General features: G+C 42.8%; 1 protein-coding gene across 1 annotated transcript in view; it reads left to right on the top strand.

Moving 5' to 3' along the window:
• The window catches only part of LOC126484975 (aminopeptidase N-like), a 164,578-nt gene that overhangs the window by 1,270 nt on the left and 148,985 nt on the right, over positions 1–14,323 (top strand). The window contains exon 2 of the mRNA XM_050108579.1: positions 7,063–7,403. Within this exon, the coding sequence (XP_049964536.1) occupies positions 7,063–7,403 (341 nt within the window). The remainder of the gene's footprint in view (positions 1–7,062; positions 7,404–14,323) is intronic.

Here is a 14,323-nt window from a genome sequence, read left to right on the forward strand (position 1 = left end):
TGCATCATAGACAGGAGCACCTGCGATGGTGTACTCAGCGACGAACCTGGGTGCTCGAATGGCAAAACGTCATTTTTTCGGATGAATCCAGGTTTTGTTTACAGCATCATGATGGTCGCATCCGTGTTTGGCGACATGGCGGTGAACGCACATTGGAAGTGTGTATTTGCCGTCGCCACACTGGCGTATCACCCGGCGTGATGGTATGGGGTGCCATTGGTTACACATCTCGGATACCTCTTGTTCGCATTGACGACACTTTGAACAGTGGACGTTACATTTCAGATGTGTTAGACCCGTGACTCTACCCTTCATTCGATCCCTGCGAAACCCTACATTTCAGCTGGATAATGCACGACCGCATGTTGCAGGTCCTGTACGGGCCTTTCTGGATACAGAAAATGTTCGACTGCTGCCCTGGCCAACACATTCTCCAGATCTCTCATTGGTGGCCGAGCAACTGGCCCGTCGCAGTACGCCAGTCACTACTCTTGATGAACTGTGGTATCGTGTTGAAGCTGCATGGACAGCTGTACCTGTACACGCCATCCAAGCACTGTTTGACACAATGCCCAGACGTATCAAGGCCGTTATTACGGCCAGATGTGGTTGTTCTGGGTACTGATTTCTCAGAATCTCTGCACCCAAATTGCGTGTTCAGTTCTAGTATAATATATTTGTCCAATGAAACCCGTTTATCATCTGCATTTCCTCTTGGTGTAGCAATTTTAATGCCCAGTAGTGTAGCTATTAAGCGGGTGGTCGTAATGTTTTGGCTCATCAGTGTTTGCGCGTTTCGAGGTTGATTACGTCATTTTTTGTCGATCATCGTCACAGGCTATGAAACATGGGTTCGTCAGTTCGAACTGGGAACAAAACGGAAATTCATGAAGCGGTGTCTCACCACTTCTCCTCTGAGGATAAAGTTCAAAGCTGCGACCTCAGATGGCGAAGTCATGGTGCCGGTCTTCTGGGACTTTGAACAGGTTATTTTTTTTTATGTTCCCCTTCATGGTGCAGCTATCATCTCTGACCTCCCTATGACAATGCTAGGCCTCATACAAGCCCGCATCCCCACAAGGAGCTCACAAACTGATCTTGCTCATCCCCTCTGCAGCCTGGATCTCGCACTTTTTTACTTCCATCTGTCTGGCACCCCGTGGGAAACAGTACGTGGATGATGGGGAGTTTATAGAGGGAGCAAGTCGTTAGCTCCTACGTCGGCCGATAGAGTACTACCATAAGATGGCGTAAGTCAGTCTTATTAAAAGGAATATAGGGTTTTGTAGTCAGAAGGGTGGGCAATAGTATGGTGTATTTGAATCGCGAATAAAACCGATCCACTTTGAGAAAAGAATGGTGCATTACTTATTGAACGCTTCTCGTATGTTTGGGCTTATTTGCAAGGGTTACAAGTGAAAATTGACTGGAATACTCTCTTTCAAATCCTGCAGGTGGCAGAGGTAAAATACAAGGAGTGAAAAGCTATTTACAATTTGCACGAAAACCAGATGGCAGTTATAAGAGTCGAGGGACATGACAGGGAAGCAGTGGTTGGGAAGGGAGTGAGACAAGGTTGTAGCCTGTCCCCGATGTTATTCAGTCTGCACAACGATCAAGCAGTAAAGGAAACAAAAGAAAAATTCGGAGTGGGAATTAAAATCCATGGAGAAGAAATAAAAACGTTGAGGTTCGCCTATGACATTGTAATTCTGTCAGAGAAAGCAAAAGAACTGGAAGAGCAGCTGAACGGAATGGACAGTGTCTTGAAAGGAGTATATAAGATGAACATAAACAAAACCAAAACGAGGATAATGGAATGTAGCCGAATTAAATCGAGTGATTCTGCGGGAATTAGATTAGGAAATGAGACGCTTAAAGTAGTAAATGAGTTTTGCTATTTGGGGAGCAAAATAACTGATGATGGTAGAAGTAGGGAGGATATAAAATGTAGACTGGCAATGCCAAGAAAACCGTTTCTGAAGAAGAGAAATTTGTTAACATCAAGTATACATTTAAGTGTCAGGAAGTCGTTTCTGAAAGTACTTGTATGGAGTGTAGCCATGTATGGAAGTGAAACGTGGACGATAAATAGTTTAGACAAGAAGAGAATAGAAGTTTTCGAAATGTGGTGCTACAGAAAAATGCTGAAGATTAGATGGGTAGATTACATAACTAATGAGGAGGTATTGAATAGAAGAGAAATTTGTGGAACAACTTGACTAGAAAAAGCGATCGGTTGGTAGGGCAAATTCTGAGGCATCAAGGGATGACCAATTTAGTATTGGAGGGTAGCGTGGAGGGTAAAAGTCGTAGAGGGAGACCTAGAGATGGATACACTAAACAGAATCAGAAGGATGTAGGTTGCAGTAGCTACTGGGATTTGAAGAAGCTTGCACAGGATAGGGTAGCATGGAGAGCTGCATCAAACCAGTCTCTGGCCTGAAGACCACAACAACAAGAACATGAGTGAAAAACAATAAACTTGGAATTATCTTGTTTTATTTCTGAGAATTAAACCAGAAAAACAATTATGTCTTTCAGTCTCGAGCTATGACTAGTGTTGTGTCCTTATATGTGGCACCAAAGACGATGACGTTACACACCAGGAACTCATTTAGATCATCCTGGTACGGGGAGAGTGAAGCATCTGCGTGATCGCGAAAGCTTTTAACCAATGTTTCCTGGGCAGACCGCCCATTACCTACAGTACTGTGGTGAACCTCCTCATGAAATTCCGTGGAACTAGCTACATTACTGAAAAATCGAAAGCTGGAAAAACGGCTACAGATGAAGCGACATCAAGAGCCGTTCTGGCATCGCATCGTTCAGTAAGAGTCCAAAGCGCAGTATTCGCCACATTTCGAATGGAACCGGGGTCAGCCTTACATCAATAATGAGCATTTAGACACCCGTAAGCCGCACCCTTATAGAATCTAAATGCTAAAACATCAGAATGGGGAGCACACAAGCCAGACAAAAACCGCCGCTTTCCCTGTGAATCACCGCTTGCGGATGAAGCCATTTGCGTGTGAACGGAGAGGTAAATAAACAGAATCAGAGATACTGATGTCAACCCCCACTGGATGGATCTATCGAAGTTAAGTGGTGGTCAGAAGTGAATGTTTGGTGGCAAATATGTTGTTCTAGTATTGTTCGGCTCTTCTTCATTCAGGTTGGAGTAACAGTAACCGCAGTTGTTAGAAGAAGACGGAACGTTCGGAATTTCCTTTCAGGACAATGATGTCCCAGATCATTACGGATTAGGTGTTCGGTATTACCTGGATATACAACAACCCCGATTTAAGCCCATTACATTTCAATCTATCGACACATGTGAAAGCAATGGCGCTGAAGATAAGAAACCCTGCTTAGCTCAGGGAGCGGTCTGTGATGCCTGTTCACGTGTTGGTTAACGTCCATGATGAATGAGTGAAGCGGATAACAACAACCTTACAAAGTGCTGGACAACAGTTTAACCGCGTACTGTAGACTTCATGTGTTATCTCCAGTATTTGCCTTGTTCTGTAGAAAATGCGACTTAACTCGAGATTGATAAACCTCTACTCAAATGAAAGGCACTATCTATCTGTTTGATACGTCACATGACCCTTTCCGTTCGAAAATTACTTGTTGCATTCAGGATGACACCTTCCAAAATGGCCGTCGCTTTGGTAACATGGCCTCACAGTTCCATCTCATACTGCTTTAATTAAAATTTTTGTTTGGATCTGTTTTTAGTCTCGTAGTGTGGTTGCAGACTTATGGGTCACCCTGTATGTAAGGAGAAAAGTACACCCACGCTCAAGTGCATTATACAGAGTGGGGCAAATAAAGGTGGCCTAGAGAACAGTGTTCCAGGGTACAAAGAAACACAGCAGAGGAAAGGAAATATACCGATTTATTTATTTTATTTACACGTCAAGTTCCGTTGGACCAAATTGAGGAGCAAATCTCCAAGGTCATGGAACGTGTCAGTACATGAAATTACAACATAAAAGTAATAACAGATAAACATAAATGTTCATGAACCTGAAAAAAGTCAGTCCACAAGTTTAAGTAAACGCTATCAGCAATACAATAAGAATCAGCTTCATTTTTCAAGGAACTCCTCGACAGAATAGAAGGAGAGACCCATGAGGAAACTCTTCGGTTTCGATTTGAAGGCGTGTGGATTACTGCTAAGATTTTTGAATTCGAGTGGCAGCTTATTGAAAATGGATGCACCAGCATACTGCACACCCTTTTGCACAAGAGTTAAGGAAGTCCGATCCAAATGCAAGTTTGATTTCTGCCGAGTATTAACCGAGTGAAAGCTGCTTACTCTTGGAAATAAACTAATATTGGTAACAAGAAACGACAATGAGGAATATACATATTGAGAGGCCAATGCCAAAATACCCAGACTCGTGAACAGAGGTGGACAAGAGGTTCGTAAACTCACACCACTTATTGCCCGAACGGCCCGTTTCTGAGCCAAAAATATCCTTCTAGAATGGGAAGAGTTACCCCAAAATATAATACCATACGACATAATCGAATGAAAATAAGCAAAGTAGACTAATTTTCGTGTCGAAATATCACTCACTTCTAATACCGCTCGTATAGTAAAAATGGCAGTATTAAGTCTTTGAACAAGATCCTGAACGTGGGCTTTCCACGACAGCTTACTATCTGTCTGAACACCTAGAAATTTGAACTGTTCAGTTTCACTAATCATATGCCCGTTCTGTGAAATGAAAACGTCAGGTTTTGTTGAATTCTGTGTTAGAAACTGTAAAAACTGAGTCTTACTGTGATTTAATGTTAGTTTATTTTCGACAAGCCATGAACTGAGGTCAAGTACTGCACTATTTGAAACCGAGCCAATGTTGCACACAACATCCTTTACTACCAAGATAGTGTCATCAGCAAACAGAAATATTTTAGAGTTACCCATAATACCAGAGGGCACATCATTTATATAAATACGGAACAGGAGTGGCCCCAATCCCTGGGGCACCCCTCTCTTCACGGTACCCCTCTCAGATCCCACATCACCGCTGTTATCAACATTGTGAATAATGACCTTTTGCTGTCTGTCGCTAAAGTAAGAGGTGAACCAATTGTGAGCTACTCCCCATATTCCGTAATGGTCCAACTTCTGGAGCAATATTTTGTGATCAGCACAATCAAATGCCTTAGTTAAATCAAAAAATACGCCAAGCGTTCGAAACTTTTTGTTTAGCCCATCCAGTGCCTCACAGAGAAAATAGAATATAGCATTTTCAGTTGTTAAACGACTTATAAAGCCGAACTTTACATGTAATAGCAAATCGTATGATATAAAATGATCAATTATCCTTACATACACAGCCTTTTCAATACCTTTAGCAAACACTGATGGCATAGAAATAGGTCTAAAATTATCTACATTATCCTTTTCTCCCTTTTTATAAAGCCTCTTTACTACTGAGTACTTTAATCACTCAGGAAATTGACCATTCCTAAAGGAAAAATTACAAATATGGCTAAATACAGGGCTAACATGCGCAGCACAGTACTTTAATATTCTGCTAGACACTCCATCGTAGCCATGAGAGTCCTTGGTCTTCAGTGATTTAATTATTGACTCAACCTCCCTCTTGTCTGTATCATAGAGGAGTATTTCAGACATCAATCTCGGAAAGGCATTTGCCAAGAAAGTTATATGATTTCCTGTAGAAACTAAATTTTTATTTAATTCACCAGCAATGTTCAGAAAATGATTGTTAAATACTGTACACATATCTGATTTATTAGTAACAGAAATATTTTTACTGCGAACTGACTTTATATCGTCGACCTTGTGCTGCTGACCAGACACTTCCTTCACAACTGGCCATATGGTTTTAATTTTATCCTGTGAATTATCTATTCTATTTGCATACCACATACTCTTTGCCTTGCCAATAACATTTTTAAGCACCTTTCAATACTGTTTGTAATGGGCTACTGTAGCTTGATTGTGACTACTTACTTACCGAAGTATAGCAGATGCTGAAAGTGACCATCATTCTTGGCAATTTTGGTGCCTGGTCAGCAAGGTGCTGGAGGCAGATCGAAGCTGGACTATTGGAACTGCTGCAGTCTCATCTGAAATGTTCTGTTGCAGTTCTTAAAGACTGTGATGAGTGTCTCGATACACATTAACATCAGGGCTCCCCACACAATGTAATCGCACACTGACAATTCAAGTGACCTGAGTGGCAAGCTAGCACCGCAACCAGACTACGGGTCCAGGTGGAGCATTCGTCCGTATGATCGACATAATATGCCGGTCTCTTGCGACAGGCACCGGGTTGATTTGCTAGGACCCTGAAGCATTTTCTGGTGAACTGCAGCCACATTTTCTGATTTGCGGCCACATTTCGGAAAGTTTTCTGACTTGTTCAAAACAGATCCTGTCTGATACCGTTCTCCGACTTAGCTTTACATTGCACTATTTGCTGGCACTTCGACACCATTAAAAGTTTCAGCAAACTGATCTCATTATTTCCACGACTTCGTTGTCACGTGACTTTCTACAACGAACACTCGCTACCCCCTTGTGAGTACCATCGTCCCCTTTGCACAGCTTCACTCACACTGACAGTCCCCACTACGCGCTCAACCGGTGTGGATCGTGTGCTAGGTGTACACGTTGTGAGCGCGTCACGGGATGTGGTTATCTGCATACATGCGCAGCCAGTCGTACCCACTGGTAATTAATGCTGTGGGCTTTAAAATGTGACACGCAGCAAGTTTTGTGACTACAGTGAGTAGCAGTCTCAGGTCCGCATAAAGGAGCTTGCTACATTCCCAAATGGAAAAATGGAACCCACCCCCAAATTGTTTGAAACGATCCGAGCTCTGTGGCAGACTCAAATATCAAACCGCCCACAGTAAAACTTTTAGGTTCTCATGTAAGGAAAGAAAAGTAAAGAACAGAAAGAAATCCTCAATTTGCGCAATGAGCGATTTTCAAGAATCAATCGAATCTTTATTTTGTGTTTTATTCTTCAATGGTTATCCACTAATTCAGTACTTTCTCTTTCATTTCAGGGTGATAATGCATTTACCTTCGATGGCGAAGTCGTTATCACAGCAACTCCTAATTTCACAGTCAATGCGGAAATAAAGGAGCTGAAATTACACCTTCACAAAGACATCACAGTGACAGGCGTCACAGTTAAGTACGGCATAGGCAGCCTCACAGCAACTCCTCAGACAGAAGCCGTGGGTGACAGTGAGATCTACACCATTACGCTGGGCACTGCCATCACATCCCAAGAAGGGGTGGACCCCACTAACCTATTAGTCATCGAAATTGACTACACCGGTATTCTCAATGATGATATGCGTGGTTTCTACAGGAGTTGGTACAACGAAAGTGGCGTCGTGACGTAAGTATACACTACATAGTTTCTCCATTTTTTCTACATCAATGTTTTGTGATAGTGAATAGCAATGAACGCATTACAGGACAACACAATGGATAAATCAAAGTGAGTATCACAGTTACGTGCCAAATTTTGAGGAGACGTTCATCACATAAAAAGCATTAAATAATTAAACCGTCAGTCCATTCTGAACTGAAACCTACCAACAGCATCAGTATGATGTCTGATCGTCACGGGTACGAAGGTATTTTGTATTCGATGTGTTATGGAAGCCAGCTGGTTCCGAATGTCATCTTGAGGAACTTCTCGCCGTACCAAAAACACGCGAAGTGTCAGTTCTTTAGATTGCTGACTGGAGGCTAGTATGACAGTATATGATTGCCATCGCATCCTGTACGTGGTTTACAGATGGGATTTTACGGGCCCACACAAGCCAGTCAGGGATCCGTATACTACTCAAGTCGTTAGAACTGTGAACTACTGTGTGTGGTCTGTCATTATCCTTATGGGATATAATGTTTGGTACCCTGCTCATGAAGGATATGACAACAAGGTGTACCATTCTTGCTAGCATTCACATTTCCATCAACAATTAACAAATTAGTCTCCCAATCTCATGCTCATGAATTAAGGATAACTGCAGAATGTGGTGCCATACAACGTGGCACTACAGAAAACTGGCCCTAATAGCATAGGCACATAGGTAACACACATTATACAGATCTGCAAGTCCTCGGTATTGGTGATAAGTTGAGAAAACCGTCCCGAAACACATGTGCTACAAAACGCCACTGTTTCCTGCGTATGTACCCCGACATCAATATGGGATATGATCACCATGCACACGTACACAGGCCGCATAACGGGTTGGTATACTCTGGATCAGGTGGTCGAGCAGCTGCTGGGGTATAGCCTCCCATTCTTGCACCAGTGCCTGTCGGAGCTCCTGAAGTGTCCTAGGGGTTTGAAGACGAGCAGCTATACGTCCACCGAGAGCATCCCAGACGCGCTCGATGGGGTTTAGGTCTGGAGAACAGGCAGGCCACTCCATTCGCCTGATATATTCTGTTTCAAGGTATTCCTCCACGATGGCAGCTCGATGGGGCCGTGCGTTATCATCCATCAGGAGGAAGATGGGACTCGCTGCACCCATGAAAAGGCGAACATACTGGTGTAAAATGACGTCCCGATACACCTGACCTGTTACAGTTCCTTTGCCAAAGGCATGCAGGGGTGTACGTGCACCAATCATAATCCCGCCTCACACCATCAAACCATGACCTCCATACATGTCCCTTTCAATGACATTAAATGGTTTGTATCTGGCTGGCTCTGAGCACTATGGGACTTAACTACTGAGGTTATCACTCCCCTAGAACTGAGAACTATTTAAACCTAACCGACCTAAGGACATCACACACATTCATGCCCGAGGCAGGATTCGAGCCTGCGATCGTAGCGGTCGCGCGGTTTCAGACTGTAGCGTCTAGAAACGCTCGGCTACTCCGGCCGGCGGTTGGTATCTGGTTCCTGGTTCACGCCATATAAAACCCGGCGAGAACCACTTTTCAGACTATACTTGGACTCATTCGTGAGCATAACCTGGGACCTCTGTTCCAATGACCATGTACTGTGTTCTTGACATCAGGCTCTACGGGCTCTCCTGTAATCAGGAGACAGTGGAACGCACCTTGCAGATCTCGGGGCGATTAAAACCATGTCTGTTCAGTCGTCTGTAGCCTTTCCACCCTGAACACCTTTTTTTGGAAAATGATGAATAAAGTTGAATTCTCTGTATACTTGGGCATAGGAGACACTGGGAAAAATAAGAAAAAAACTCTTCCATAAGAAACGTCGCGGGAAAACAACTAGCACAATCGTGAGGGTCAGGTTTTATTTCACCAAAATTATTCTCTGACTTCCTGCTATTTGTTTGATATTATAAGTTACCTGAGGAACAGTTATGAATAAAAAAATATTCTTTTATTACTTTTATTTATTAGTTATTGGTTCAAATGGCCCTGAGCACTATGGGACTTAACATCTGAGGTCATCCGTCCCCTAGAACTTAGAACTACTTAAACCTAACTAACCTAAGGACATCACACACATCCATGCCCGAGGCAGGATTCGAACCTGCGATCGTAGCGGTCGCGCGGTTCCAGACTGAGGCGCCTAGAACCGCTCGACCACACCGGCCGGCTATTAGTTATTATAAAAAATGTTACGTAGATTGCAAATCATATTCTGTGGCAAAAAAATTAAAAATAAAATTTTAGTTATTTATTTTGTAACACAAAGTCATGGTTCAGACTGCTTCACTTTTCGTGAAATAATTTGAAACAACCCTTTCCTTTTGCAAACGTAAGTACTGATTGCATTTTATGCACTTTGTCTTTGTTCTGGAACTGCAGCGCTCATACTGACATGTTCGTTGATGACAAAATGTCATCCACTGTCGGCCAAACCTGGTTTCGGATGGGGTTTGTAAACTTTTGCCTTTGTGGAGATACTTAATGTATCATCTAACGGTGTTTCAAAGTCTTCAGCTCCCCTCTTTCTGTATGGACATGACAGAAGAGCCTCAGCTAGAGACATTCTAAATTTCAACAGATCCATAATGTTCTTTTTGGCAGTCTGGTTTTCACGACAGTGCTCTCTGTAGAGAAACCAGCAGTTGACCTCTGAAAGGTCTATGAAATGCAGCAAGCACTTGAGCGTCCATTTTCTGGTTCTGAACCACGTTCGGTAACACTCAACCTGCTGGTCATGAATGTCTACGCCACCCATATTGGCATTGTACTGCTGAATTACAAAAGGGCAATCGACACCAAGATAGTGACCTCCTGCTTACACCACCTTTGAACTTTACATTTTGGCTCAGTGCCAGCACAAGTGGATGCTATCACGACCCTCTGACTGTCCTGCCACTCAGTAATTACTACAGCGTCATTTGCTCTAACATAAGAATGACACTCTCCTCTTTTCATTCTTCCCTCTTTCAAATTAACATTCTTAATTTTGTTTACCATCATTGTGCCATTAGCCTCAATTCCTTTCTCCTTAGGCTTTGCTAAGAGAGGAATTGTGGTAAAGTACCTATCAAAATAAACAAAACTTCATTGTGGGAGAGTCTGTGTTAGTCGTAAAATAACAGAAGGGCCTAATCCTAGTGACTTACCACCCAAAGGTGTAGTAGCCCCTGATAAATTTCAAAATCCAACACTATACCTGATGCTGAGGCCATGATAAAGTTTTTAAGACCTACAGGCCTTGGTTTTCCTTTAACATATTGCTTCAGTTTGCAACGCCCAGTAAAAGGGATCATTTGCTCATCAATACTGTAGTCTTTAAAGCTGCAAGTCAAACTGTGACATGTTCTTGCTGTGTCGATCACTGGCTGAACTTTCCACAGTCTATTAGTTTTAGCCTCTTCAGGTGGTTTTATACTATCAACAAAGTGCACATTATTCCTGAGTGCAAGGAACCGGTCTCTAGACATAGTGTCACCAATAGCTGATAAAGAAATAGATTTCTTCCAGTACATGGATAGCCTAGGATACCTTATGCACCCTATCATTAAATTTATCCCAAAAACACCTTCAGTTTATGAGCTGTAGTCCCTAGGGATTTCCCTGTCTTTGCAATTTCCCTGTCTTTGCAACACTATTCATATTTGTATATTTCGCTGCCTTTTCAAAAAACTTTTCATTGAAATATTCACAGAAATATTCAGCAGGAGTTCCAATTGGTGAAGGACTCTAGAATTAAAAAGAAGATATTTTAGTACGAAAGTGGGAATGATACACGAAATAGGTAACTCAGATCGCACCTCTTTGTGACTGACCTCAGCAGCACTGTAATTAATGTTTGGTGGATGAAACATCTGAACAAAATTTGATCTCCGAAAAAGCAGTGGTCTGACACCTTCTGTGACACTGTGTGAACTCCTGCGCTCTTCAGGAACTTCTTCGGCACTCAAATCATCATCAGACAAGTCGTCTGCCTGCTGAATATTTGAAGGAGAAGGAACAAACTCGTCTTCTTCATCTGACGAAATGCCACTCAAATCCGAATCCTCTAATAGAGAACGGATTTAACTGTCTGATAAACCTGCATACAATAACGGGAATGTGCATAAAAACTTTCCCATTCAAAACTGTATGAAAAGCAGTACTATAGCGTGGCCAATGACACAATCAACAACACCCGTTCGAGGATGAAGTTACACAGTCAACACCTAACCCGCACAATCATGCTAGTACAAATTTAACGCACAATTACTGTGCAAAGATATGAAGTTACCAGTAATTATCAATATCACAACGTTGTACACACTATAACAAATAACCAGATCCAGCTAATCGCCGAAACAATTCCATTTAACTTAATTATGAGCTACTAACCAGGCGCCGGCATAATGCTCACTTCTCGATCAACTTAAACAACATGTGCTGCAATCTGTTGGCGCCGAATGGCAACATAAACATGAGAAACGCCTAGCGCGCAACCTGCACGATCGTTGCAGGTCGGTTGGAAGCAAGGCAAGAGATTCAGTTTGTCGTAAAAAATAAAAACCGAACCCGCACGATCGTGTGGGTTCGGGTGAAAACGGGTAGACTGTGCGTCTGGAGACAACTGTTCCAGTGGCTGCAGTAAGGCCCCGAGCAAGACTACCTGCAGTACTCCGTGGCCGTCCGCTGGCACTGATGGTGAGATATCGGTCATCTTGTGGTGTTGTACACTGTGGACGTCCCGTACTGAAGCGCCTGGACACGTTTCCTGCCTGCTGGAATCGATGCCATAATCTTGAGATCACAATTTGTGGCAGACGGAAGGCCCGTGCTACGACCTACTGTGTTTGACAAGCCTCCAGTCGCTATAGTATTCTACTCCTCATAACGTCATCAATATGTGTTCTTTGAGCCATTTTCAGCACACAGTCACAGTTATCACGCCTGAAAACGTCTGCACACGTAATCGCTGCACCGTACTCTGACATGCACCAACACACCTCTGCGTATGTGGACTGCTGCCAGCGCCACCGTGCGACGACCGCAGTAAAAATGCACAGCATGGTCATACCCCGAGGTGCTTTAAACCCCCAAACCGTCCACCAGAGCGTTGTTTCACCATGTATCACCATTATCCTTAATTTATGAGCATGAGTGTACTTGTACATCTGCATATATATTCCACAATCCTCATGATCCTTAAGCGAAATGTATGTTGGCGGAAGTAGAATCGTTCTGCTGTCGGCCTCAGATGCCGGTTCTCTACATTTGCACAATACTGCCTTACGAAAAAAAGAGCATTCTCCCCCCCTCCCCCCCCCCCCCCCCCCCCCCCCCCCCCCACTCCCCGGGGTTCTGACTTGAGTTCAGGAAGCATCTACGTGATACTTGTGTGCTGATGGAACCTACCGGTAACAAATCTAGGAGCACGCCTCTGAATTGCTTCAAAGTTTTCCTTTAATCCGACCTAGCGCAGATCCGAAACACTCGAACAATACCGAAGAATGGAAAGCACTAGCGTTTTATTCGCCGTTTCCTCTTATGGATGAGCTACACTTTCCCAAAATTCTCCCAATAAAACGAAGTCGAGTATTCGCCTTCCCTACCATCAAATTGACGTGATCATTCCGCATCATGTCTTTATGCAACGTCACGCCTATATATTTAATCGAAGTGAGAAGCAGCACCCCACTAATACTATATCCGAACACTGCAGCCCTGTTTTTCCTACTCATTAACTTACATTTTTCCACATTTAGAGCAAGCTGCCATTCATCACACCAATTAGAAATTTTGTCCACGTCATTTTGTATGTTTCTACAGTCACTCAACGATGACACCTTCGCGTACACCACAGTATCATCGACGAACATCCGTAAATTGCTGCTCACTCTCTGTTACACGTATTGCCAAATGCGTTGGGATTGACGGACATCATTTTGAGCATTTATTGCATTAAAGTGGTAGTTACAGGTAATCCCACTGTAACAGCTTGCGTTCTCAGAAATTATAAGTTCACAAAGGTACATGTATCGCATTGGAACAACCGAATTTAAACTTTCAAACGTAACTACGTTTTGTATTTTCATTTAAAAAAAACATATCTGTTACCAACTGTTCGTCTAAAATTGTGAGCCATATGTTTGTGACTATTACAGCGCTATCTATCAAAGCGAATAAAGTGGTCCAACTAAAACATCCATATTTCTTTACGTACTACACGAATACGTAATAAAAATGGGGTTCCTATTTTAAAAAACTCAGTTGATATCCGTTTGACCTATGCAGCGCCCTCTAGCGTGCCAACCATAGCGCCATCTGGTTTCGTCCTTCAAGCTAGACAAGTTTCGGTCTTTGTAGTTTTTACGTTTGACGCTTATTTCGTGAGTTATTTGGCCCGGTCATTATCAATGGACCACCCTGAATATATAGTGGGTGTCCCATTTATCTTGACCACCCTAAATAACTATTTGTCCAGATACAAATCACAAAATGTTTTAAGAAAATGTTCTTTAGCCGTCGGGGGGACATCAATCAGCATGACTGCTTTCGTTGTATCTTTGTTTTTTTTACAAAGATATAAACATTGGTTTGACTTTTTTAAATAGTACCCTGTATTTTTTATTAGGTAATTCATTTCCTCTCCTAAAGACCTATTCAAAAATGTATCACGGTGTACCATTCACTGAAACACAACGTTATTAATAACACAACACAACTTTGACGTTGACGCTCCCAGCGCTTAGTGCAGGTACTCGGGTTAATGGAACACATCCACGTGCTGTCGTTGACAGAGGACATAACATAAGTAGAATGCACGCCCATCATTCCGTCAACCATCGTCAGTTAAAGAGTTGTCTGAGTAGAATGTACACCAACGAAGAGAAGGTAGAAATGCTACTCATCTAT

The sequence above is a fragment of the Schistocerca serialis genome, chromosome 6 (assembly GCF_023864345.2).
Source record: "Schistocerca serialis cubense isolate TAMUIC-IGC-003099 chromosome 6, iqSchSeri2.2, whole genome shotgun sequence".
In the NCBI taxonomy this organism is placed as follows: Eukaryota; Metazoa; Arthropoda; class Insecta; order Orthoptera; family Acrididae; genus Schistocerca; species Schistocerca serialis.